Here is a 27,505-nt window from a genome sequence, read left to right on the forward strand (position 1 = left end):
TCCGTCGAGAATCATCCCTTTGGAGCCTAAATCAATCCCTGTGGTGTGCCTTGAAAACTCCCGCTTGGGAGGATTTCAACGTATGATGAGATCAGCGTTTTATTAGCAGTCGGTCAAATAGTCGAAAATTTATACGTAGTTGGTGTGTGTGTGTGTTTGTGTGTGTGCGTGCGCGCGCATGTGAGCGTTAATTTTTTTCCCCCGTTCACATAAAGATACTTTCTCATAAAGTTTTTTAAACATTATCATTACGTTTTCCCCCGAAAATCTAACCCCAGTCTAGACTGTTTGTTTAACCAAGTCTATGAAGTACTGCGTCTTTGCTGGCCTTCGGGAAAAACCCACGAGAGAAATCCATCTGAAGACAACTGAGTGTAGAAAAACAGCAACAGGCAACAGCAGGTCATTGTGTGCGGTGGAAGGCGGGTGGGTCCACGATGCGGGTTCACTTGGCTTGACTGGGGTTTTACGTTGCGTCTCGCCTTGTACAACGTCGGGTCGCTCTCACCCTCCCTCCCCACAACATCCTGGTGGCTGCGTGTGGCTTTACGGCAGACTGGTAGAAATCACTCACTCTCCCAAGCACACACGTAAAGGTTGGAGTGGACTCCACAGCCTCTACAATCGAAGCTTATTTTTCCAAAGTGGATCCGTATGACGTTTGATATACCTCGTTGCCGATTCTGCTGCCCGTAGTGTTTTTTCCGAGGAGCGTTAAGTGACGTTATGCTTTTTTTAGCCATACCTGTTCAAGTGGCAGTGTTAGGGAGAGGCTGGGAATACCGGCAGTTGGCTTAATCACCGTCGCTCAAGGACGTCCACCCTGTCTGGGGCGGGTGTCGAACTTAGCGAAGGGAGGATCAGGCTCCTTAGACCGGGCGACCCCCCCCCCCCCCCCACTACACACACACACACACACACACACACACCTGGCTGCCCAGCCCAGCGAGAACTCCGGCCTGTGTTGTATACACAGTCAAAGTTCACTGGTTGTCACGAGCTTTAGACGTGTGTATGTGTTTATTAATATACATATATGGGTTCCTTTTAATCTTCAATTTGGACGCTGCAGGAAGGAATGTTTTCAACGCGTATGTTTAATCGCTTAAGACATGACAGAATGACCTTTAGGTACCACGACGTTACCCTTTGGCATGATGACCTGGCCTTTGACTTAACCCTTAAAAGGTTAGTTCAAGTTGTACCCAAGCGACGACCCTTCGTTCTCAAGGGTTATGATATCGTTCTCAAAGTTTGCACTCTATTTTTCTTTCTTTTAACGTTGGAGGCTCCGGTCACGGACTAAAGTCCACACCAAGGCTGGGCCTTAATTGAAATATAGAGAAGTTAATGAAAGGGAAAAAGAAGGAGAAGCAAAGGAAAGTATTTACGAATTTTGGAGGAAGTGAAGAACCTCTCTTTTAAAAATGCGTGCTCGAGGGGTTAATCATTTCCCTTATGAAGGAAATGTGTTGACGTAAATGTTGACGTATGTTCTACATCTGGTGACCGTAAGACATATATACCCAATTACTCTAATACTGGATAATTGAGTTGACTCTGCAGTTGTTTTTGATATCACATAAACCGTTCGGTGACCGAGACTGGACACCAAAGGAAGGATGACCTGCTGGATGACCAAGCTGGGATACCAGATGGAGGATGACCTGCTGGATGACCAAACTGGGAAACCTGATGGAGGATGACCTGCTGGATGACCAAGTTGGGATACCTGATGGAGGATGACCTGCTGGATGACTAAGGTGGGACACCGGGTGGAGGATGACCTGCTGAATGACCAAGTAAAAGCTCTGAGGCTTCCAGGCCATAAGATAAATTGAAAGGAAGATCATATTTGACATTTGTTTACCAGCCGTGGAGAGAGAGAGGGAGGGAGGGACGAAGAGCGGGTAACAAAAGGATATCTCTCTAGCCACGTCGTCACCCAATGGCCTTCAGCATAATCCTCCTGGTGTTTCTTACGGTTCCTGCGTCTAGCTAGACTCTATGGTCAGTGAGCTGGTTCACTAGCAAGGCAGATCTAACACCATCGAATACCATGTAACTTGACTTTGGCTGGTAATCTTTGATGCAGGACTTTATCGAACTCCTCCCGTAAAATCTTAAGTAAATGTCTCTGACTTGAGACACTTTGGTTTCAAGACACACACGTTAATTACACCATAAAAGACTTTGATGTCGAGACACACACACACGCGTTAATGACACCGTAAAAGAAATCAAGTAAATGCTTTTTTTTTCAGACGACGATTTCAACGGAAACCATGATGCGAAGCAGTCCGCACAGACGATCTTGTGAGTGATTTACATTCCCGTCTCGAATGAAGGTGTCCACGAGAGGACCAGCCAGCAGCTGTGGTAAACTTTAAGCTGTTTAGCCGATGATTTCCGGGCGGCGACAAGTTTTGCAGTCCTCGGGAACTTTCCCTGCCGTAAGTGACTTACCAGTTGTGAGGAACTTCCTCTGCCGTAAGTGACTTACCAGCCCTGAGGAACTTCCTCTGCCGTAAGTGACTTACCAGTTGTGAGGAACTTCCTCTGCCGTAAGTGACTTACCAGTCGTGTGGAACTTTCCCTGCTGTAGATGACCTACCGGAAATAGCCCGTCAAAAGTTTCTATCATCGTACGTTTGGCTTCTTTGCTTGTCCTTAGAGAAAGATTATCTGAACTTTCTGTTTGATTTCCTTTTTTATTCAGTTGAATGCAAGTAACACCTTAACCGTGTGATCAGTAGGTTGCAGAATGTTCTCTTACGCTCGCAAAGGGACTGAATCTGGAGCATGATGTGTGCAATCATTGGTACATTTGAAGAAAAAAAAGGAATTCATCGCTTCAGTAGCTCAAGTCGCTGTTTTTCATGAGTTCAGTGATGGACCATTTGACTTGAGTTGTATCGCCTCTTCGCTTCTGATGGAGCTGAAAATGTATATGATTTAGGATATCTAGACAGTTAGACGTTTGCAGATGAAACCCATCGACCCAATACGTTCCGTAACAAGTCTTAGAGCGGAGCGAGGGACAAATTGTATTTGCTGTAAAGCCACTCTTGAAATGGTGTAATTTACATTGACTTTGATGCATGCTATTGAATGAGATCAGTCGATAGGATTGTCATCCCGTATATCTCACCGTCACCACGAAAAGAGCCAAAGAAATTTAGCAAGTGCTGATGAAGGTCGGGGGAGAGGTGGCAGAAAGACTGAGACGAGACTGACTGAAACAAAGACTTAGTCTAAGACATTAACAGAAAATCGAACTCAGGTCATCTCTATAGCCTTCGTCTGACGAGGTCAGTTTTGGTTTGGATTTGCCCGCGTGATTTTTGAGCAAGTAAACCTTTAAGGTTATATAAACACAGGTGTGCTGTATCTTACGGGCGCAGGTGTTGTACACCTCCACACACCCACCGACGCTGGTGTTCGTACCGAGGGATTTTAGACTCGCGATACAGACGAGTCTCTTGTTAAGTGACTAAAGAGAATAGAGTAACAAAATAAGGCAAGAAAAAAGAAGAGAGCATGAAAAACAGAAGAAGACTTGTGATAGATATGGATAGGGCCAACAGAAATAGAAAATGAGAGAATCAGAAAGTATAAGGATAGGAGAGAGAGAGAGAAGAGAGAGAGAGAGAGAGAGAGAGAGAGAGAGAGAGAGAGAGAGAGAGAGAGAGAGAAGTTCTCGAGAGCTGGGCGTCTCGTGGCCAAGCGGGTGAGAACGAGAACGGGTCCTACAGGTCTCACGTCAGCGTCTCGACTGGTCCTCCCTCTAGCACCGCCTTGGCAACCCTCCAGTGCACCTCCACACACACACACACACACACACACACACACACACACACACACACACACACACACACACACACACACACACACTTCACTTCACTTCACTTCACTATGCGCCACTGCAGACCACAAATGTGTCTGTGAGTACCACCAGTTCAACGAGAATTCTTGTGAGCGCCCTCATGACTCAAATGAGAACATCCCCCTGGCTTCCCCTGAGGAAGCGGAATACCCCGTCACTGGGAAGTCCCCGTTGGGTCATCGTCCTCACCCCGACACTTCCCCCCACACACCAATGCGTAGTTAGAACGTTCATTTACGCAATCGCGGAGAGAGCCAGAAGAGGTTCCTCAGGCATTGTAGCGTGAAGAGAAGAGAGTAGATGGTTCTGTACGAGAGGTGAAGAGAGAGAGACTGTGTGTTTAACTACCTCTTATGTAATTACATGTTTGAACTGTAGGAAAAGGGAGTTCTACATACGCTCGTCAGGTCCCCCCCCCATAACCCCTCATGTCTTGAACTTTCTTTCCCAGTACCACAACCTCTGTGTGTTGCCCGGGTTCACAGTCTCTTTACTCATTTTATTCCTTTCGTTAATCGTTCGAACAAGTTGCATGTGTAGTTACACGTTATGGCCTCTGATTGCCTGTCTCTGCACCTCCTTCCGAAGCCCTTTGCTGTTGTCATCAAGCTGTTTAAAAAAAAAACTTAAAGGTCTGGACCAAGTCGTCCCCATACTCATCTTTCTTCCATGATTGATCAATGTATAGCCTCTATCCTCTCATCTTAAATCGCCTCTGTTAATTCTGGTATCGTGTTTGATGCTCCTCTCTAAGACTTCTCCATTAGTCTCTAGTGCTTCTTTAAGTTGAAGAAATATGCGTAAGATATGACGAACTGCTGAATGTTTTCTTGTGTGTGTGTGTGTGTGTGTGTGTGTGTGTGTTTTAAGACAAAGAGGTATTTTTTTCTTTTCCTGTTCTCGAGTCGGAGTGTCACTTCTCGTCCTCCACCAAGCACTGACGGATGAGAGGGGGAACTCAGGCGATGAACATCAGAAACACAGAATTTGCTGCCACTCAGCGAGGAAGTCACCTTGATATGAACAACAGCTCCCTCTCTACGTAGTATAGAGTAGGTCAATACTTGCACGTTACCAAGGGGCCATAATGTTCTGTGAGAACAAATGTTCTTAGAATTATTTTGAACACCTGAAAAAAGGTGCTCAAGTTTTCTCGATTGTAGTTATAATGGCGTTAGTATATGCCTGAAGCCGAAATAACTGATCAATGTTTGGGTTATATATATATATATATATATATATATATATATATATATATATATATATATATATATATATATATATATATATATATATATATATATATATATATATATATATTAGCCTGATCCAGGTACCTTCTTATCGACCAGCCTCAAGGAGAGGATGAACACCTGGGTTGGCTGTGGGCCGACTGCCCTCCCCGTATTCGATCCCAGGCGGCTCTGTGACTCGGCTCATGGTTGGCAACGGTAGCCACCATTACTTTCCACAGAAGCTCATCTCAATCATCTCTTGGAGGTGTTGAAAAGTTGTACGATTGTGGTTAGTGCTCGACGCCAATAGCATTCATGACCCTTACCTACCCACTCACCCTAAGCAGTCGATATAAGTCTACGGTATTGATACGTCACTAACCAGCCAGCCAGCCAAGCCGGGCGGCCAGCCAAAGCCCATGTAGGACAACGGGTCGTCCGAACACAGGCGCTCGGACGAGGCTGCTACCACCACCCAGCGAATGTTTTTCACAGCAGCTCGACGAGAAAACACCTTGGTATCTATTACCCTTCGTATATTACCCTCTCTCTCTCTCTCTCTCTCTCTCTCTCTCTCTCTCTCTCTCTCTCTCTCTCTCTCTCTCTGGCTTCCCCTTGCTCACTGCGCTGCCTCGAACCATCGAAGAGGAAAGAAGAAAAACTACCTACCAGAAGGTGTAAACAAGCAACCCTGTGCCTCCAGTCGACAATCAAGGAATATATTCTTGATCTTGCCTTCGTCCTCTGCTCCGTCCCAAGTGAACGTTCCCTCGACAAGTTTTTATTGCTCTCATCCATTACTGACGTTGCTCTCATCCATTACTGACGTTGCTGTCATCCATTACTGACGTTGCTCTCATCCATTACTGACGTTGCTCTCATCCATTACTGACGTTGCTCTCATCCATTACTGACGTTGCTGTCATCCATTACTGACGGTGCTCTCATCCATTACTGACGTTGCTCTCATCCATTACTGACGTTGCTCTCATCCATTACTGACGTTGCTCTCATCCATTACTGACGTTGGAAAACTTTAATCGGGCAATCGTCTGTATTCAGCAGGTTTATGGACATCCCTGTGGATCTCCTGATGGCGTTTGTGTATATATGTTAGTCCGTCTTTGCCTATGAGGATTTTAGTTCGTATGTTGTAATACAGTGCACAGAAATTCATATGTAAGTTCGCAGTGCATGGCATGATCGTAGTGGACAGCTGGCTTAAGGTGTGTGTGACGAGGTGTTTTGATATCTGTACATCGAAAGGGGTTAACCTTGAAAGTGTCTTGTGGTAGTGTAGTCACTAAGCACGACCATACGACCCTTGAACACGTACGGTACGACCCTTGGGTATAATGACGTCGTCTTTGACTTGACCTTGGGCGTAGTCATACCGTCATGCTTAATGACTGTACCGCCGTACTTAAGGGAGTTCAAGTTTCGCGTGGTTATGGTGGTGGTTTATGGTAGTAATGAGGGTTAGAGAGGGTCATGTAGCTGTTTAGGTGTCGTGTCGTGTAGTAAGTTAGGGTTTCATGCTGTAGTCAAGGTGTCCTGCGGTAGATGAGGTGTCGTGTGGTGGAGTTAAGGCACCATGCAGGAGTTCAGGTGAGGTGTCGTGTTTTAGAGTTAAGACGTCATGCAGTAACTAAGGTGTCTTGCAGCAGTTGAGGTGTCGGTGTGGTACGAGGTCCCCCGTGCGTCTTGACACGGCTGGCAGGTCACCTTCAGCGTTCTCCAGTCCTCCGTCATTATGTCTCGGTGACGTATTTCAAACGACGTATTTCCCCAGTCGAGCCAAAGGCGATCCAAAACAGGTACAAGGCAGGTTTGAAAAGGTGGGCGATCTCCTTTGGGGTGGGATTAACTGCGACCTCGCAGAGAGAAAGTTAAGTTGACTTAACGGAACACTTCTCCCACGAGTCTTCTCAGGATCCTTACAGCACTTCTTTTGAATTGAGACGAACTACCTCTCAGGAGCCACGATGAGTGGACGAGATCACGCGAGGCGTACCATAAGACCATCACGTCCCCATTAAGCTAATGAGACGTGCAGATCAGCTGGATGTTTTCCGTCATCCATCTCCTAGCATTTCATCCTCCACCCCCTCATCCTTCCATCTTGCTAGTCTCGAGTCATTCTCTTTAACTGTCGCTGCTGCTCTCCTCCCATACACTCCTCCTCCTCCTCCTCCACCACCAGACTATTGTTGTCCCACATCCTTATCTTCCTTTCACTCACTTGTATAGATGCACCGTCTGTTAATTCATGTTTACACTCCTCTCGTATGCCTTTTTGAACGACCACCTCACCTCACTCTCACCTCTCTCCTGCATTTCACTCTTCAGGCCTCTCGTTCTGATCACCCACCTCATTCACACATGCTAATCCCCATAACCCCCATCTCTAGTGACTGCAGCCTCCGTTTCCCTCCAAGTTATGAGCCTTCTGGTCCTTGGTACCTCACTCCTACGTGTTACTACCACACATTCAAGGCTTCTATGCCCCGTCCCTCACTTTTCACACCAATAGACTAAATTTCTATCTTTGCCTAACTACCCTCAAACCAGGACTTAACTGCCTGCCTTACAACACGACTACACTTTTAGCACCTCAGCTCCCATTTCTTCCTCTAGTTGTGTTCAAGATATTCCGTAAAATACACTGACTATTGAATCCTCCTTTGACCTGCTATCATCTCACCACAATATTCATCCAGATTTCTCAAATCTCACCGCCTCTTTCTCAAGCAATAACTCTTCCCTCCCTCCCATCATCAGTTCCGGAACGTACGTACGAGCGTTTATGTATATTACGTACAGTTTATTATCATTTAGATTTTCTTTTTCTTTTGTTCATGCCACTCAAACTTTCATTGAGCTATGGTACGGTCGAGATAGCCATGGGGATGATCGCATGGTATGGTAAGACGTGTGGTGTGCTTTACCATCGAAAGCTTAATGGAAATTGCTCTTATTTTTCCACCTTGCTGACACAGAGAGTTAGTTGCATGTCATCATGACCCTGGCTCGTCCAGATGCACGTCGACCCAAGTTTCAAAACTGGTTGATGACATCTCCCAACTATGACTGTTTTGATACCTGCAGTACGAAAAGACATGCTCTGATATCAACAACAACAGAAAAATGTCGGCCTGTCACCCATTTAATCATATCCTGACAGGCATTTAATCATTATATCTTTTTACCCGTTAAAAAGGTCTATGTCTTTTCCATATATTGCCCCTAACGCCGCTGCAGATGAGAGGAGCAAACAGCTTACTAAAATGAAGTTTTGATTCGTCAATTATACCTTCACTTCCCTTAAAGGCATCTGATAATGATAGCTTCATGCGTTCTCCCCCCACTCACCATCATCATCATCATGTATTGGGTAATACCTCCCTCGGCTCGTCCGTCTGTCTCTGTCTCTCTCAAAACTCTCTGTGAAAAAAACACCCAAGCTCACCACCAGCGATACGTTCTCTATGAATAATGCTCCTCACGTGTTTTTATCTTACGTTCTCCGAGAATAATTGATTCTCATCTCTCCATTACCTCTCGTCCTTCATTGGCTAGTCTCCTTTGCTCAAGATGAATTACCTATCAACGTATTAAGAGGACCAGGTTGATATTTCCTTTCAGTACCACATTTAGGTCTGTTGCGTATATCCTTGCTGGGCGCACCCGCGCTACACACTAGCTGTAGACGCGCCAGCTAAGACCAACATTGGCAGCAGCTGTTGACGAGCCAGCTAAGACTAGTATCGACAACAGCTGATGATAAACCAGCTTTGCTCCGTCGAGAGGAGCCACTGTCGAGTCTGCTATCGACACCAAATAACAGCTAAGAAAACCAGGTAGTGACTGGAAGCCAGACAAAGGGATAGAGCAAAGGCGTGACGTACAAAGGGGTCGAATAAAGGGACATTCAAAGGGGTTAGACTAAAGGAGCATACGAAGGTGGGAGAAAAGAGCATCAATTTGTTGTTACCCATTATTTCAGACGTGGTTCTACCACACAACCCAGTCCTGATGTTGATATATGGCTGTGCGTTAGCAAATGGCTCGACACCTGTCGTCCTTCCTTTTTCATAAGACTCTAAGAAAAGAAGAAAAAAAAAGATAAGCTGTAAGGTAATCGCGAGCAATTACTATATCTAAAGGCTACCAGAAGACAAGTACATTATATGTAAAACACTTGGGGAAATGATGGCAATTTTCTCTTTTCTTGCCTCAGCTTGGTAGCGCCGGGAGCAGATACCTAAGCCCTTGAGAAATAAAATCTACGCATGGACACTTCCCGTCCTACTTGTAGTATAAGAACCAATGTTGGCAGTTAGGATTTTCAGCCCACCGCTCCCGCCCCTCATATTTGCCTCCTACGACAGACACATAATTAATATCGTAATTAATCTATGATATGATGTGGAATTTATGCATCGAGTGCGGGAGATACTCGAAAATTACTATAAAGTCTCTATATCCGCGTAGTGTTTAGGAAAATAATGTTGTACGTATGACAGAAAATGGGAAACTTAACCGAGGTTAGGGGTGGACTTTACCGAATGGCACAGCGTTGTGGATGATGGTTGGATTATATTCTGACAGAATTAATTTCGCCAATGCTGCGAGGGGGGAAGACTCTTATTTGTGCTCACCTTTCTCTTCACACACACACACACACACACACACACATTCGCTGACTCAGTGTAAATTGTGTTGCCCAGCTTATCTTAGATCGCGCCATATCAGTAAAATAAAAACAAGGTACATCAAATCCTAAACATTTATATAGCTTGTATAATATGTATAATTAAATAAGATTTAGTATAATCTGTATAATTTGATATGACTTATATATGATATAACAATATGATTTATATATTTTGATAATTTCTGTCATCAGTACGAATATCCCAGAGAGAATAAACGAATCTTCACTGGGAACACAGACCGTAATGCACCCAAGATAATGTGAATCCAAGATTGGGCATGATTCAGAGTGCTGAACTGAGAATTCACAGTGATTCTGCCCCACGCTGGACTTCAGGTGTTGGAAACACCATGAAATTCAGGTGGAAGAAAGCTGGTACCATCTACTACACCCCTTCCCACGCAAAGGTTGGGTTTTCCAGCCCCACACTGAAGGAGTGTGGTAGGAACAGAGGTGTCTGTTCTCCATGCTCGTGGTAATGTTACGTTTTGAGTGTTGGGAAGCTGGATCGAGTTCTTCACTAATGTTATTACTCAGTAGCGTTGCAGAGCAAGCTACACTGGTGTTGCAGGGCTGCTAGTTGTGATTCACCAGAGCTGCAGAACTGCATGGCGTTATTTGTAGGGGCTGCAGAGCTAAACCGCATTATTCCATGTTGCAGAGCACCTGCTCCCTCCCCTTTTAGCCGCCTCCTACGACACGCAAGGAATACGTGGGAAGTATTCTTTCTCCTCTATCCCCAGGGATAATATATATATATATATATATATATATATATATATATATATATATATATATATATATATATATATATATATATATATATTACAAATGGAGTATCAGGAAATGAACTTATACTTAAGAGTTCTTCGGAAACATTTCGTGTGTTCGTCAGTAAATGAATCAGTCATACTCACAAGAATCAGTCAGCATCACTCGACGTTAGTCACATTTCTGTCCCGTCTTTTGTGGCGTCTGAACAAGTTTTGGGCTACCTCGCTCATCAGTGATGACCCGGATGTGTGGACGACCGGTTGATATCCAAAATTATCAACGGAATCTTTTATTTTTTCTTGCTTTTTTTAATCTACTATTTTAGCTGTAAGACGCTAATTACATTATTACTTATTATATGACTGTTATACATTGATAATAACCTTTGCATTAAGCAATCGTCTTGTCTTACAGCTCATTGTGCAGGGAGGAGTCATTTAGCATGTTAGGGAAGGCAGGTCTTGGAGATATAATTCATAAGGTCATATATGACACACGTCTCCACACTCTTAAGACCCCTAGGATGTGACCTTGATATCCAACGTCACATTACCTTCGTCCTTGTACGTAATTAGTAAAAGAAATGGAGTCATAATACGTAATCGAGGCTCACACACCTTTACATATTGCCATTAGATCAGTCGTTCGTCAGGGAGTTAGATGAACCCAAGTGAATGTATGTTTAATACCGTCTTTGTTCGTGGCGGGCACAGACCCAGACAGGATCTCCTACAGAGAAGGGAGACACTAGGAAAATTGTCGTGAAGGGCAGACAGGAGCTAATGTATGTTGTCAGATCCATAAGAACAGGTGACCGACAAGACACATCGGAAACACGTGCACTAAAGTTCTCTTGAAATGTAGACGAAAGGGTAATTCTATATTGCTATTTGCCTCGCTGTACAGCACGTTCTCTTAAGTACACTAAATCCTCGTGTTGAAGACTTGAAAATGAGGACTCCCAAAATGATTCAATCGCCGTTGTTACACAGGGCTTTTACTTTCACATGCTGTGGGTTCCACACTGGGGCCCCCTTTTCGACTGAAAAGTGGTTTTTGGACTTCGGTGATTATATTCAAGTTTAATATGAAGAAAAAGGAATATATTTCTCTCAAGTATTGATATTTGCACCATATGATCCATCTGAAATATAGATCGAAACCACGCTATGATTGAATGTTTTATATATTTTAGCTGAGACGGCACAGGCAACTGAATGCTATATATATATATATATATATATATATATATATATATATATATATATATATATATATATATATATATATATATAACCTAACCTAAGGCAAATAATGATTTTATCGACTCACCCTTGAGGGAGGATGAACAGCTAGCTTGACTGTGAGCCGACTGCCACAGCCAGGATTCAGACCCATTCGCTCGACCCCGGACGGCCTGCTCACGTATGGCACCGTCGTGCATAAACGTTCAACCATATGTATGTAATTGTCTGTTACTAATTGTCAATTTGCACTGTACTGGGAGGAAGTTTTGCATTCGTGGGACCCCACCCATCTCTTGAAACTTCTCGTATCATATATCTTATGAAACTTCTGTAATGCTGCCAACATTTATGGTGTCCTTGTTCAGTTTAGTCCATCCACCCGCCTCTCTAGGACCACAAAAGTATTTCTCTACATCTTTTTTTTTTTAAACAAGTCTCTCGTTTAAGTCCTTGCTTTGTCCTTTGGTTGTTCTGTTTTTACATCTTTCCAAGAATTGTTCACTGTCTACGTCATTAATCAGATTTGAAAAGATATTTGATCGGGTCACTCCTCACCCTTCTCTCCTCCATAGTCAAGCTTGTCCCTCTTACTCAGCTGTCTTTATGGTGGTATCATCTTTGTCGCCCTTTGATGTGCCTGTGTGTACGCACAGTGTTCCTGAAGGGAGTGTTGCGGCACAATGCCAGCCCATCTTCTGACGCAGGAGGTCTCACAAAGATCAGTGAAACGAGGTCTATGGGAATTCACCCCTGAGTCACTAAGGAATGGGTTGATGCGAAGTATGTGTGGGTGAGGGAGCAATGATGTGCCAGGGAGTTGGTGAGAAGTTGGTCATTCAACCCCTTGAGAGCAAAGCTACGACCCTCTGATCGAAGAGACTACCCTTGAGCACGAAGGAACGACCCTTGATCAAGGCGCCACGACCCGTTGGTACATCCTTTTGGGATGATGACGACGTCTCCTTCGACCAGACTCTGCACCGTCAAGTCGAAGGCCATGCCACCACACCCCCAGGACTCGTACCATCGTCCTAAAGAAAGGTCGTGCTCAAGGCTTTTCATAATGATTCCAGCTGGACTGTTAGGCTGTGTGTGGGAGGAAGGGGAAAGAAAGAAAAGGTAGGGGAGGGTATGGGGATGGTGGAAATGGAAGAGGGAGGTGGAGGAGGAGGTGGGGGCACCTCAGAGAGATACTCGGACAGAAAGAAGCGGGGGATTTACCTCAGCTGCCTTGAGGGGTAGTGGTAGAGAGGTACTGGGTGGGGGAGGGCTCGACCTACCGGTCTTCACGACCGGTTTCCCCGAATTCCCGTGAAGTAAATTAGACACAATTTTAGTAACTTGTATACTAATGCAACGGAGATAACTCAGCAGTAAATATACCAGGTAACTATGCTTGGCTACTTTATATGTATATATATATATATATATATATATATATATATATATATATATATATATATATATATATATATATATATATATATATATCTCCCTGGGGACGGGAGAAAGACTACTTCCCACGTATTCGCCGCTTGTCGTAAAAGGCGACTAAAGGGGGGCGGGAGGGGAGGACTTGTACACCCACCTCCCCCCTCACGCCATCTCGTGTCGCACTCGGATAGTAGAGTTCGAGACTCACTGATGTAGATATTAATGTACAATAAAAAGTGCGCGTTGTTTTACACGTACTTCAAGATCGCTTGTAATGCCGGTCACCAAAGCGGGCATGTAAAAAAACAATATACATGCTAGATTTCAGACACGCAAACTTGAATGATCTTTGTATCGCGCTTGGCATCGCCAGTGAAAAGGGTACGAACGCAGTTTTGTGTAAAATTCAGTATACCCATTCAGGGCAGTAGAGGGAAGATATGCCCCAGTGCATAGCAGGCGGTTATTTTACAGAACTAAGCCAAAAATTGGTACAAACAATAAGGTAAAAAAAAATCTGCCTGTTGGCCACGGAAGAAAACACACAGGGAAATCAGACAGTGCAATGAATAATATGATACAGTAAATTTGATAAATTTGAGAAGAAAAAAACTAAAATTCAAAAGAATTAAACGTCAATTTGAAGCGTATGTTGCTGAAAATAGCGAAAGAAACTCCTAAGAATTTAACAGTTACGTTAGAAGTATGAGATTCACCCCTCAGCCGTTACTTAGGCTATTAATCATAAAAAACGGTGACTGAGTCCAAGAAAACGAAGCCATATCAAAGATCTTAGATTACTTTTTTCTACTCCGTATTCACCACTGATGACACAGCTCATATTTCTTATATCAAGTCCCATTGCTAGCAGAGAGGAGAGGATTTTGTAACACACCAACGAAAAACGAACAAGAAATACCGTCAGCAATAGAAAGATATGATAGTAAAGGAACAAGTGATTTTGTCTCGGAACAGTGAAGCTAAAAGTTGAGCTATGAAAGACTAAAACTTGAGCTGTGAAAGAAACTAAAACTTGAGCTATGAAACTAAAACGAGCTATAAAAGAAGCTAAGACTTGAGCTATGAAAGAAACTAAAACTTGAGGTGTGAAACTAAAACTTGAGCTGTGAAAGAAACTAAAACGAGCTATAAAAGAAGCTAAGACTTGAGCTATGAAAGAAACTAAAACTTGAGGTGTGAAAGAAACTAAAACTTGAGCTGTAAAAGAAACTAAAGCTTGAGCTATGAAAGAAACTAAAGCAGACACTAAAACTTGTGCTACGAAAGAAACTAAAACTTGAGCTATGAAAGAAACTAAAACTTGAGCTGTGAAAGAAACTAAAACTTGAGCTGTGAAAGAAACTAAAACGAGCTATAAAAGAAGCTAAGACTTGAGCTATGAAAGAAACTAAAACTTGAGCTATGAAAGAAACTAAAACGAGCTGTGAAAGAAACTAAAACTTGAGCTATAAAAGAAGCTAAGACTTGAGCTATGAAAGAAACTAAAACTTGAGCTGTGAAAGAAACTAAAACTTGAGCTATAAAAGAAGCTAAGACTTGAGCTATGAAAGAAGCTAAAACTTGAGCTATGAAAGAAACTAAAACTTGAGCAGCGAAAGAGACTAAAACTTAAGGTAGTTAAACCCTAGAATGCTCTTTTCAGCAAGACACTTCCTGTAGGGAAAGCCCCCGTTGAACCGTAAGGTTTTCCGTGTAACACCGATATGTAAAGGGGGTAGCAAACCCGTGTCCGGAAATTATCACCCAATTAGCATGACCCCCTGTAGTTGACAGATTTCTGAAGACCATCGTAGGAGACAGTAATTTTATATCATCAAGAGGATTATCACTTAAATCACCGAGTGACAGCATGGTTTTCGACGAGATCGTTCATGTGCATCACGTAAAGTCATGCATCAAAGATAACAGGCATAAGTTAAGTCGCCTGGCACGTATGGTGTTGAACTCCATTGGTTATGGACTTGGGTGACGGGACATGAACAAAATCTAGTGATTGCTTGTCCTCCCATAGAGTGATTGGGCGTCACAAGTGAGTGTGTGTGCTGCAGGGATCAGTCATGGGATCAGCTTTTCTTATGTTTGTTAAAGACATAGATGAAGGGCTACGTTGTTAGACGTTAGAGGTAAAGGGGATGAGATATTGGAGTTAAACTAGGGAGTTTTAAATGATGATCTGGCGCGTTGAATCCCCAAGCATGTGAGATTCGGGCCACTCTGTCATATAGCTGTTATTAAAAGCATCCTTTGGAATCAACTCATGCCCAAGAAAACTAATAAGTCTGTTGCCATTAGGTTCTTCACCCAATTCATCCCCATATCATTTCCCAAAGCTGGCAAAGAGGCAGAGCAACCAGCAAACCTCCAAACTCAAGTAGAACACCGTAAATCTACTTATCCACCTTCAGCTGCATTATTCTCTCTCTCTCTCTCTCTCTCTCTCTCTCTCTCTCTCAATCGTACGCGATCTGTCCCCTCAACCCTGACCATCCAACGCCCTCGTGATTATTGTTTCTTTGGTATAACCATCACCCGCAACACAGGAGACTGTAGGCGAGTTGCAGGATCAGACCGATCATAGACGGAACAACAACCTCCTGCTTGAAGTCACGTCCGCGATTGCTTCCTATACCACTCAGTTACGTCGGCGTAAGACCCAACGCTTCTAAGAACTCACCGAACGACAGCGAATTAGCTTTTATTTATATATCCAGTCCCTGTATTGTGTTTGATCAACGTGACGGTAGCAATGCGAGTCCAACTTCAGCTATATTTGGTGCTACTTCTTGACCTGTTGTCGAGGTATGAAGACACACCATTTGGAATCTATGCAGATACCGGAGCTGAAACAGATATAGAGTTAGGTTGTAATTAGAAGTCTGCCTGTGAGGTCAGTGCATAGTTGTGGAAAACATTACTTGTCACAAAACTAGAGTTAGTGACAGACTTTGAAAATAGAGGGGAAGATAGCTGTTGATTTGCCACTAACTACTAAGACTATGGAAAGAGAATGGTACAAAGTCTATAAACTTAAGAGGAACTAGACGCTTCAAGGTCGAGTACTTCCAGTCCAAAGACTGCACCCATTAACTCAAAAGAGGAACACAATACTTGAATTAATTAAGGACCACTTCACTGTGCTACTGAAGGGAGTTTTCACCCTCGATGTAAGTTTGCCAATCACTTGTAAAATATAAGTATAGTTCCCCCTTGACTGCGTGGGTATGAAAACCTACAACCTTTTGCTGTCGAAGGGAGGAAAAAAAGGGCTTTACCTGGGTTCGACTCTCCATGAGACCGATGAGGAAACAGTAACTTGTTACTTGACAAGTAGATTCTCAAAGGACCTCTTATCTTGACCAAGGGGGTATATCTAGTCGACTCTAAATTTTCCGGGTTGCAGCCCGAGAAATTAGGAGGATCCAGTGTGATCATGTAGAATCGAATATCCTACATAAAGAGATCCTCTTGATTTGTTGATTAAATCTTCGATTCCGTTCGCAGAGCTCCTCACTCGAGGTGATGTTCCGTCTTTAGAGAAATCCGACTAGAGTCGCCTCCCTTGATGATCTTGACTCCAGCAGATGATAGTTCCTGTTCATGATACACCCCGAGCAGACAGACGGACACAAAGAGCAGGCGGAAGTCAAAACCTTTTTGGTCATAAGGATAGCAAAAGTGTGTGTACGTGTGGGGGGCCGACATTGCATTGAACCTAAGGGAAAATTAATGGTGCCATATCCTTCTATTCCGTTGAAATGCCCCGAGGCCACTGAACCACAGGAAGGAGGTCACGTCGGGCGTGCTGTCAGGAACGTGACAACGTCGAAAAATTCGTAAATATTCATTTGTTACAATTGCTTTTTTTTTTCTTTCCACGCGATACTGCGCAGTAGCGCCACCGCTGCCCGGAAAAGTCGGCGAGAACAGTTTTTTGAAGGGGCAATTAAGAGGGTTTGACACCGTCATTGTGCGTAGCGGGATGATCGCTGACAGTGGAGGAGAGTTTGATATAAAGTTTACGGAAGAATGATGTCGCCAGGTATATATATATATCAGATGTACAATGAGGTATTAACTCATCTAATCCCTCCGAAATTAGAATGTCTTTTTTTTTTTTTTTCAAAAGCATTGTAAGGCTTTTCACAAGACTCATCAACCTGATTTATTCAGATTCAAACCTCTGTCAGCATATGATAATGAACTGTGTAATTTATAGATTTTCATGGATTCAGCGCACAGCAACGCGGCAGGCGAAATATATATATATGGCGAGGTGGCGATGGGAATGAATAAAGGCAGACAGTGTGAATTGTGTGTATGTACATATATGTATATGTCTGTGTGTGTATATATATGTGTACATTTAGATGTGTGGGTATGTATATTTGCGTGTGGGGACGTGTGTGTATATACATGTATTTGGGGTGTGTTGGGCCATTTCTTTCGTCTGTTTCCTTGCGTTACCTCGCAAACGCGGGAGACAGCGACAAAGCAAAATAAAAAAAAAAAAGAAATATATATATATATATATATATATATATATATATATATATATATATATATATATTCAAACAGCAACATAACTATGGGCCGGAACGAGGTTGTTTGTGACGTAAGGGGTCTGTTTATGAGAATGGATAGAAATATGAAATGTAACTAATCCATTAGTGTGTTTACATACTTTTCTTTCTTTTTTTTTTTATTCATTATACCAACGCCACATCAAGCCAACACGTCATGGGGAAAACCCCTCTTTCCCTTGGCGGAGAAAATGTAGGATTAAAGCCCTTCGAAGATCGACCGAAATTAACCGTTTTCTGAATTTTACGCTTGAATAACGTGACGTATCAAGTGTCGTAGGACAAGACCACACGACTTTACTTTGTTTTTCGGCAGTCGAAGTCTCCCGCCAGGAAATATCCGGGATTGAGGAAGATGGACTGGCGGCTGGGTGCATCTGTTGCAAGTGCTAGCGAAGGACGGTAGGTGGCGGGTGGTTGGGTTGGTCCACAGCTGCCTCGCCTCAATGACGTCAGTGGGCCGCTTTTGCAACCTGGATGTTAGGAGGAAAATTTTAAGGGAGTTGGGGTGGTATGTTTGATGTCCTAAGAAAGGGGGTTAGGGGGTAGGATTGGAAGTGGGAAGTTAAACTAGGGGGAGACGGAAGCGCTTGGTGCTCAAGTGCAAATTCTTAAAGATGGTTTTTTTTATTATTATATATAAATAAAAGCTGTTGCGAAGTGTTTCAGACTCTTTAAATTCGACAATTTTTTGGGAATATGTTGTTCTATGGAGAGTAGTGTTTCCCTCTTGATCTGTTTGTGTATAAGTGTGTGTGTGTGTGTGTGTGTGTGTGTGTGTGTGTATTCAAGGGTTGCCAGTTACTGTTATCTGGTACCACGACCGACCGTCATAAACGCCTTCGTTATCAACTGGTCCTTGTTACACTACCTGGAGCAGGTCGAGGGTCAGCAGTCGTCCTCGAAGCTGTGTCGTGACCTTCAGTCTCCCTGATCACCCCGCCGCTCGCTTGCCCACAGCAAGTCCCTTCGTCCGACGTGGTCGTCTTTCGTCCGTCCCGCCTATGGCCTCTCGTTCTCACGGCCAGTCGTCCCGCCCACGGCCTGTCCGTTCTTCCCGCCCACAGCATTTCGTCCCACCCACGGCCTCTCGTTGCGTTGACTCAGCATCTTTTTGAGGACGCGTGAGACTTCAGACTTACAGTCCTTCTCCCTCCCCCAGGCGGCGCAATAGAAATCGTAAAAGTCTACCATGAGTTGCGACACGCTCTTCGTCAAGCCACTCCCGGAACTTAAGAAATGTGAGTGACGTTTGTGACGATGTACAAAGAGATTAATAGATAAATGTCATATTTAACTTAATGAGTAAATATCATATTTAACGACGAAATTGTAAAAAATGCATTGAATACTCATAAACGTCTGTTGAATTTTGTATTGGATGTATGATAAGGTAAGTGAATATTCATACTTAGTAGGAAGTGTGTTTTCATTTGAGCAGCTGAAGGCGGATGAATTTTGCTATGTATACACTCGAGTCACAGAAGACACCTGGGTACACCCGTCACTTTCTGAGCCCAGTGCAGCAGCTTGTATAGAAATGACATCTCGTGAGGATGCTTCAAAGCACTTAGATATGACGACTTTTCATGCTGTATTTTAAGAACTATATAGATCATTAAAGTGTGTCCTATTACCGTCATTGCGGGAGATTCATTATACTCTTTTCACTGCATTGCACGATTTCTGTTAGAATTTATAGCACTTTCTCTCCACACAGACTGGCATCGCTAGATCGAAGAACGCCAGGACACGTCCTCAGTCTTCTTGCCACCACAACAAAGTCGCGGAGATACCCTCAAGACCGTGTACACCAAAGGATCGAGTGAGCCTAGGCGGACGTATAGAGGATTAACACCTACAGAAGCTAACACATATAAGTATCAAGTGGTGAAGAAGCTGCTAAAGCGCTGAAGGAAGTGATACTGGAACCTATGTAAGTACACGTTTGGCGGAGAGTTAGCTGATGGGAACGGGTGACCATATATTGTGATATTTATTGATTCGTCCGATGATGTTGTTTGCAAACCTTCGCTGGTGTGTTTTACCGTCTGGAATTGGATGTCACCAATGAACTCTTTCTCCCACTGTTGCTCTAGTCGTCATTGCCAGGTCTTTTTTTAGCCATAACTCCCTCTGCCATTCCTCTGAGTTTCATTAAGAGGCCTTAGAGATAACCCAGTAACATGATTAATGCTACGATGTCTTCACACTCCTCATCCACACACTCAGGACTGCATCATACCCTTAAGGGCTTTCAGGTTAAAACCCGATAGATATCTACCCACGCTTTCTCTCTAGTATACCCTGATCTATCTATAATCTATTTCCATTCATGGGTGGCCACAGCTCCCTTCTCTTCGCCATAACCACATCCCACTCTCCACCCTCCCCTGCGAACTTCGACATACCCACCCCGGCCTCCCATCTACTCGAACCAAGTTCTTTCACCAGCGTATGAAAGCCCTTACCTCCGTGATGATAATAACATTAACTGCACCACAACGAAGGCATCATCTACGTGCACCTTAACCATGACCCCTTGTCACCATTGCTGAGTGCCATGACTTCGCCATAACCTTACCCTCTTCTCCACCATTCTCCACCCCTTCCCCACTATTCCTCCATCCTCTTTTTTTTTCCCCATCATACTCGGCTTCCATGCTGATTATCACGTCCAAAACAGGCCGCATTCTCTGGTTTCAGGCCAGTAGGTACGTAGTTACAAGACAGGCCTGCAAGCAGGAGATGCCATCTTGCAATAATCGATCGCCTATTTTTACGAATTTTCGTACGAATCGTTTTAACATTTCCAGGAACTCAGAATTCCCCTCTCTTGCACAAGACTTCATGTGCGTGTTCTACCGGCTGCATGAGACAAGTGTAATGAATGTTATTTTGAATTCTGTGCCAATCATTTCTTTTTTCCCACTTGTGAAGTGAAACTAGGTTTTAGATGGCTATTTCCTGGTAACTAGTTTACCGTTTCCAGCATTGCTTTTCACTTGCATATGAAAGGGAATGACACACACACACACACACACACACACACACACACACACACACACACACAGAAAATATAAATACGAGCGAAAATGGACTAGAATGCACAGGTTTATAGATATGCTAGTGCGTCAACACATGTATGAACGAAGAAATACGCAGTTGGGTGGTTGCTAACGCCCTTACTCCTTAGTAAAGTAAATAATTCAGCCGAGGTAGCCAAGTGGAAGGTAAAATTTCAAGAAACACGCCAGAGATTGACTGACTGTGTGCCGCATGCGGCAGGTAAACAGATAAGCTTGGGGAGTTCCATCATTCGACGGTCATACAACACGTTAAGATTCTCTATGTTATTTTTAGTATTACCTTTGTCCACGAGGAATATAGGTCACTCAGAGAATGTCGGGGCCTCTGTGACCCGGAGGGAAAGAGAATAAGGTCAGCAGCAGCCTAGGAAGGAAATAGAATAAGGTCATCAATATAGCCTAGTCGAAAAAGAGTCAGGTCAGTAATAGCCTAGTGGAAATAGAATAAGGTCAGCAGTAGCCTGGCTGAAATAGAATAAGGTCAGTAGTAGCCTGGCTGAAATAGAATAAGGTCAGTAGTAGCCTGGCTGAAATAGAATAAGGTCAGTAGTAGCCTGGCTGAAATAGAGTAAGGTCAGCTGTAGCCTAGCTGAAATAGAGTAAGGTCAGCAGTAGCCTGGCTGAAATAGAATAAGGTCAGCAGTAGCCTGGCTGAAATAGAATAAGGTCAGTAGTAGCCTATTATACAAACAGGATGCCCAAAAAAGCTGGATTAGAACAGTATATATTTTTCTTTTATTCTGGAAAGCAACACTGATTTCAAATACGAAATATAACCTTCCATAACATCCACTAATCTATTTCATGATACATAACCATTAAAAGAGATCATTCTCCATTGTATTTCGTGTCAGCACAGAGAAAAAGAAATGAAAAGAAAGTATGTGTAGAAGAAAAGAAAGATTATGGTATAAAGTATATAACACACGGTTTTGGCACGGCTTCCTCCGAACGTCTGTCCGGTCGCCTTTAGCCTGGTGAACTCAGACCTGAAGCCCGAGAATGCAGTCTTTTAACGTAACGTTACAACTCTTTGGAATGATGATGGCCTGACCTAATAACCCCCCCCCCCCCTTGTTCGTAATCGGTGTAAGCAAGCAAGCTATCCGTGAGGTGAAGCGTTCCTTTATTCGAAGGGAGTGCGATAACCTCTCCTCGTCATCCACTGATAGGTCTCTCTGGTCTTTAACTAAGGGCATCGCTAACACCTCCTGTCGCTCTACCTTTCCTTCACTTTTCCGTTCTGTTGGTACTCTAGCTGTCTATCCTGAAGACAAAGTAACTCTCTTTGGTTCCCGTTTCTCATCTCTGATGCTCCTCTTTCTAATCCTATGCCCCTCCCTGTAATCACTTTTCTAACTGTTTGAAAAGCGTTTTTCTCTCTAAACGCAAGCAAGACTTATGGTCCTGATGGCATTCACCCTCGTTTCCTGAAAGAGTGTGCCCCCGAATGAGCACCTACGCTTTGTTCATGTGTGTATCCGCTTCTGCATAAGAACCATAACTATTCCTTCTCTCATGAAACAAGCGTTGATACATCCCCTCTTTGATAAGGGTGACTGTTCTAACCCCCCTAACTATCATCCTATTGTTTTGACATCTGCCATTTCCAAAGTCTTTGAATCCCTCCTCAACTCCCACATCCTCAGACATCTTGAATCTTACAGTCTTCTCTCTGATCCGTAAGGCAATATCCACTAGTGATATTCCTTCCTATCTTAGTAATGTCTGATTATAAGTTATCATCCCTGAAAATTTGGGGGGAGCTTTGTGGTGTTGCCCTTGATATTTCCAAAGCTTTTGACAGGATGTGGCATCGGGGTCTCATCTCTAAGCTCCCTTCTTTTGGCTTCCCTCTCTCACTTTGCTCCCTCATATCTAGCTTCCTCTTCGGCCGATCTGTCTCCGTTGTTGTTGGTGGATGGATCATCCTCTGCCCCCGTTTCTCCATCAACAGCGGTGTCATTCAGGGTTCTGTCCTTTCTCCTACACTTCTTCTTTTTTTATCAACGATTTCCTTTCTTCCACAAATAACTGCACTTAAACGTAGACGACTAAAGACTGCATTCCTCAACATCCATAAAATCTGCTCCTTCTTTTTTCACATGATCTGCATCTCGTCTTGATACACCTTCCTCTGGAAACTACGACATGGACAGGATATCTCAGCGGGTTAGACGAAATCTGGGTAAGTTTCATGCCTCTAAAACCCATTTTCTTCCCCTCTCACATCCGAAACTTCCTTACCACTTTCCTTTCTCCTTTGACGGTTCACTAATTCCACCACTTGACCCCATTGAACATACTTGATATTTCGGTAACATTCACTTTATCTTGGAAACCCCACATTCCGGAAATAGCCAAGTCTGCCTTTAAGAAACTGGGAGTCCTGTTTAGGTATCGAAATTTCTTTTCTTCCGGACAGTTGCTTCGTTTATACAAAGGGTTGATCCGTCCACGTATGGAGCACTGCTCTTGCGTCTGGGGTGGCTCTAGTTTTGCTTCCTATGTTGGTTCACTTTCCCTCTTCTACAGGTATTACTTTGTATGGCTACCGAGAGCTGGCTGCTTGTGTGCCCCCCGACCCACAAGCTAAACCACATAATATTCGGCAAGCTACTGCGTCACATGATAACTGCGTCGCTGTTCAGCCACTCAAGGGTAGGCCGTTTTGATAATTATTTCTTTCCCTTCGCTTCGAAACTTTACAACTCTCCACCCTCTCATGTCTTTCCCATTAACTATGGCCTGACACATTTCAAACGACAGGCTTTTCATTTCCCCCAAAATTCGTAGATACTTACTCCTATCTCTTCGTTTTCCCTTTCATTAACCTCTCTGTATTTCAGTCAAGGCCCGGCCTTAATGTGGACTTTTGTCCATGACTGGAGCCTCCATCGTAAAGAGAAAATAAGTAACATACTTTCTCAGTCTGACTTTGAGAGTTGACGAGACTTTGAACACATCTTACGTAATATGGCAGTCTCTTCCATATCCTCTTACTTAGATTCTGATGTCATATTCATATCCTCTTACTTAGATTCTGATGTCATATTCATATCTCTTACATCCTGTGTGAGTTACATTACAGGTATGCTGTACTGTTAATGAATACAGAGGGTTACGTTTACGCTACTGTTGCTGCGATGGAAGCTGGTCTAGATTCCAGTTGACAAGGGCCATGTATGTCGTGATGGTGTGGCTGTAGAATCAACATGAACACCTCCAGGTATTCTTTCACCTTTTAATTGGTTAACATAATGACGTATTACGGCCTGAAATGACCCTGGTAGTCTACAAGCTTCAAACCAAGTGAACGAAACAACCTTCATCAAGAAAACTTTGAACATGTATCTGCCACAAAAGTACCGTGTGTATATATACTGTGAAAAATTGATTCCATTGACTTAAAAAGCGAAGCAGCATATTGTTTCAAGTAGACAATAAGAGATTTCTCCTAGGACAGAAGTGTATAAAGTAATTTGGCTGTGAGATTTCTTTGGAACTTATTTTAGACAACAATTTTTATATTTTTTTTTTGTGATTGTACTATAGGGGAATTAATCTACGAGAGGTTTACTGTCAACGTTATGATACCACAAGGGAATTATTCTTGTGTACCATCAACGTTAAGATACGACAGGGGATACGACAGGGGAATTAATCTACCTGTGTTTACTGTCAACGTAAAATTTTGCTGGTTTTACGTTTATAGTACCAATGTCTAATTGAAATGTGTTTGTGTGTCTGTGTATCCTTACCTTGAGTATCTGTGCTTCCGCTTGTGGAAATTATATTTGAACAACCACCGTTGACATACATGGAAAATAAGAGTTCCAGCAACAATTGCGCACTCTTTTCAGTCGCCAGTTAGTCTTTTTTTCATGGGCATTATTCCATATTCAGCGCCTTTTCATGACATATTATCATCATCTTTAACATCTCAGCAATACTAAAAACATGTTAATATTTACATACAAAACACATGAATTACGATGCAGGTAAAACAAAAATAATGTTGCCAGTAAAGACTAATAGGCATCGTACCGGAGAGGGGTCGTACCCTTGATCACTTGTTTTATACGCAGTGTCGGCATCGAAGTTGAAGTGTGTGGTTGTACCTTGTAGCGCTCTCTCCAACGGTCCATAGTTTGTTTACTTTTAGTGCTGTGTGGGGAAAATTTGGAAAATACTGTACTGTTTTATGAGTTGACACCATTTTCAGTTTACGGGATTGGAAAGATACCATTGAAGCCAACTGGAATTTGGCTAACTAGTGAATTTGCCGTTAATCTGTGTTCGTGTAGCTGGATGTGTTTATAGATTTGCAATTAATCCGCGCTCGAAGTTATTTGAGCCTGGAAGATGTCGAGTGAGATATTTCCAGGTTTAGTGACGTTTGTGGTGATCACCACCACTGTGGCGGTGGCGTCAGCTGGCGTTACTGGCTCTGTCAACAGGTCAGGGTTGACCACGTCGTCCTCTGCACCTCCGCATACTTCCTCAGAAGCTTTACTTTCAGTAGGAGACAACACTACCCCTTCTGCATTACCGGAGGCGACGGTAGTCAGCACAGACGACCCTCAGAAGCTGACCACGAAGGAGGATGCAAGTTTTAAACAGCGAACGGACGTGGTCGTCTCTGAGGAAACGACCACCAGCACTTCTGAAGAAGTCAGCGAGGCTGCTCGAGACGTAACCCATCAGAAGAATGACAGGGTGCCAACGCGTCCAAACCAGCTGGTCAAGTGTATCTGTGGCGGCGAGGAAGTGCTGACACCGACCGGGTGCCAGAAGTACCAGTCAGGCACCATGATCCATATAGAATCTACTTCGAAGTTGGTAAGAAACTGCATATTTCATCTTGTCTAAAATAGATTTTGTTTTCCCATCATGTTGATAATCATTTGGACACTTCAGCCTGCATGTAATACATATTAGGTAAGATTTTTGGTAGGTGGGCAGGTATGTAGGGTACAGTTAGAAGATCCTTCTAATTATCCCGGCCCTTACCGGGAAGCCATTGATGAATGAAAATCCAGATGCATGAATAACCCCAAAGCTGGTCTTCAGTTTGATCTTATTCTAGATAGAACATTAACAGCTATTTACAGGAGGGATGAAAAGGAACTGATAAAACTGTAGCTGCCCGACTTGAGTCTGTCGAAGCATTCCTTTATCAGATATTTTAGCCTTTTTATCTTGTGTTAGAATATCATGAACCTTTGTTAACACTTTGACCATAGTCCAGCCTTCTAGGCCAGTACTAATGCCCAATGAGCTTAAAGGTAGCGCTTTAGACACTGTAAAAGCTTTCCATGAGTCTGAAGAGCGACCCCTTAGTTTGCACTACAGCCCATTTAGTCTAGGATGATGCCCTTTGGGCTTATATATCAGTAATCCTGAGTCTTTGGTTAGGGCCCATGGGTTTGCAATACCGCCCCAATGATGTAACTGATTCTCACTGATCCTGCGTCCCTTGAAACTTTGCTATATCATTCTAAGAGCCTGTCGTAACAAGCTAGGCTCTTATCGTAACGCCCCAGGCCTCTCATAATGCTTAGGCCTCTTCTCTTAGCGTCCCAACCTTTGTCAGTCGCCAGGCTTTTTCGTTGCGCTACATGTTGGGAATCACCGTAGGGTTTAATTGCTTTTTGTCTCATCTGTTTATCATTTCCTGACATACTGGAAAAAAACTCAATCATTCTTTTTTTTTTTTTTTACCAATGTCCGTCAAATTTTGAGTCAGTTTGAAATATTTCAAAGTTTTGTTAGAATAAACGCTGTACTGGAAAAAATTGCAATGTATAGGGTTTCCTGGAAGTGTAGAACCACGGGAAAATAAGCATATTCTTAAAGTAGAAAAGATTGAAATATCAGTTTTACATATTTTGGGAGAGGGAAACACGTTGATGTCACGGTGTACCAGTCAAGAGAAAGTGGAACGGGTGTTTCTACTTGTTTCAGAAAAATGCCAGAGGAAGGCGTGTCACTTTTCTTCTTTCACGAAAAAAAAAAATAATAAAATACAAAACATGCGTGGATCATTGTTTTCTGTCTTAAGCATTCAAAGAAATATTCGTTCAAGAACTGGTATGTGTATAGCTGCTAATGGCTGGCACTGTGAGTAATAGATTAAGACTAAACATTTTATTTCTCCCTTTGTATCCAGACTTTCTGGGAAATCCCGTATATCAGCAAACACATTAAACAGTATGAATGAAACGTCGAGAATAAGGTGCATCAGTCGACTATACCTTACGAGGAGCTTGCTTTAACCATGAAGTGTGGTAAGCTTTAACCATGAAGTGTGGTAAGAGTAGAAATGCGTACTTATTAAAATAAACTTTCCATGTAGCTAAGGGGGCGCAAATAATGGATTAGAAGCGAAATATTTATCGTCTTTGCCTAAACGTACGTATGGTAGGTACTACTTTCAACCTCTGTAACTAGTAAATTATTTCATATGTTAACACTCCTGTTGAAGAAAAAGTATTTCGCCTTATTCTTGGTAAAAAGTTT

The 27,505-nt window shown here is 43.1% G+C and overlaps 2 protein-coding genes across 2 annotated transcripts in view; one reads left to right on the forward strand and one right to left on the reverse strand.

The window, feature by feature from the left end:
• Positions 1-16,028: 16,028 nt before the first annotated feature.
• The window catches only part of LOC139753718 (zinc finger CCHC-type and RNA-binding motif-containing protein 1-like), a 95,501-nt gene continuing 84,024 nt past the window's right edge, over positions 16,029-27,505 (reverse strand). The window contains exon 5 of the mRNA XM_071670453.1: positions 16,029-16,154. Coding sequence (XP_071526554.1) covers positions 16,044-16,154 — 111 coding nt within the window. The 3' untranslated portion in view covers positions 16,029-16,043. The remainder of the gene's footprint in view (positions 16,155-27,505) is intronic.
• LOC139753716 (probable G-protein coupled receptor Mth-like 1) overlaps positions 24,567-27,505 on the forward strand; it is a 37,626-nt gene continuing 34,687 nt past the window's right edge. Inside the window, exon 1 of the mRNA XM_071670452.1 lies at positions 24,567-25,825. Coding sequence (XP_071526553.1) covers positions 25,349-25,825 — 477 coding nt within the window. The 5' untranslated portion in view covers positions 24,567-25,348. The remainder of the gene's footprint in view (positions 25,826-27,505) is intronic.

This window comes from Panulirus ornatus, chromosome 15, assembly GCF_036320965.1.
Source record: "Panulirus ornatus isolate Po-2019 chromosome 15, ASM3632096v1, whole genome shotgun sequence".
Taxonomy (NCBI): domain Eukaryota; kingdom Metazoa; phylum Arthropoda; class Malacostraca; order Decapoda; family Palinuridae; genus Panulirus; species Panulirus ornatus.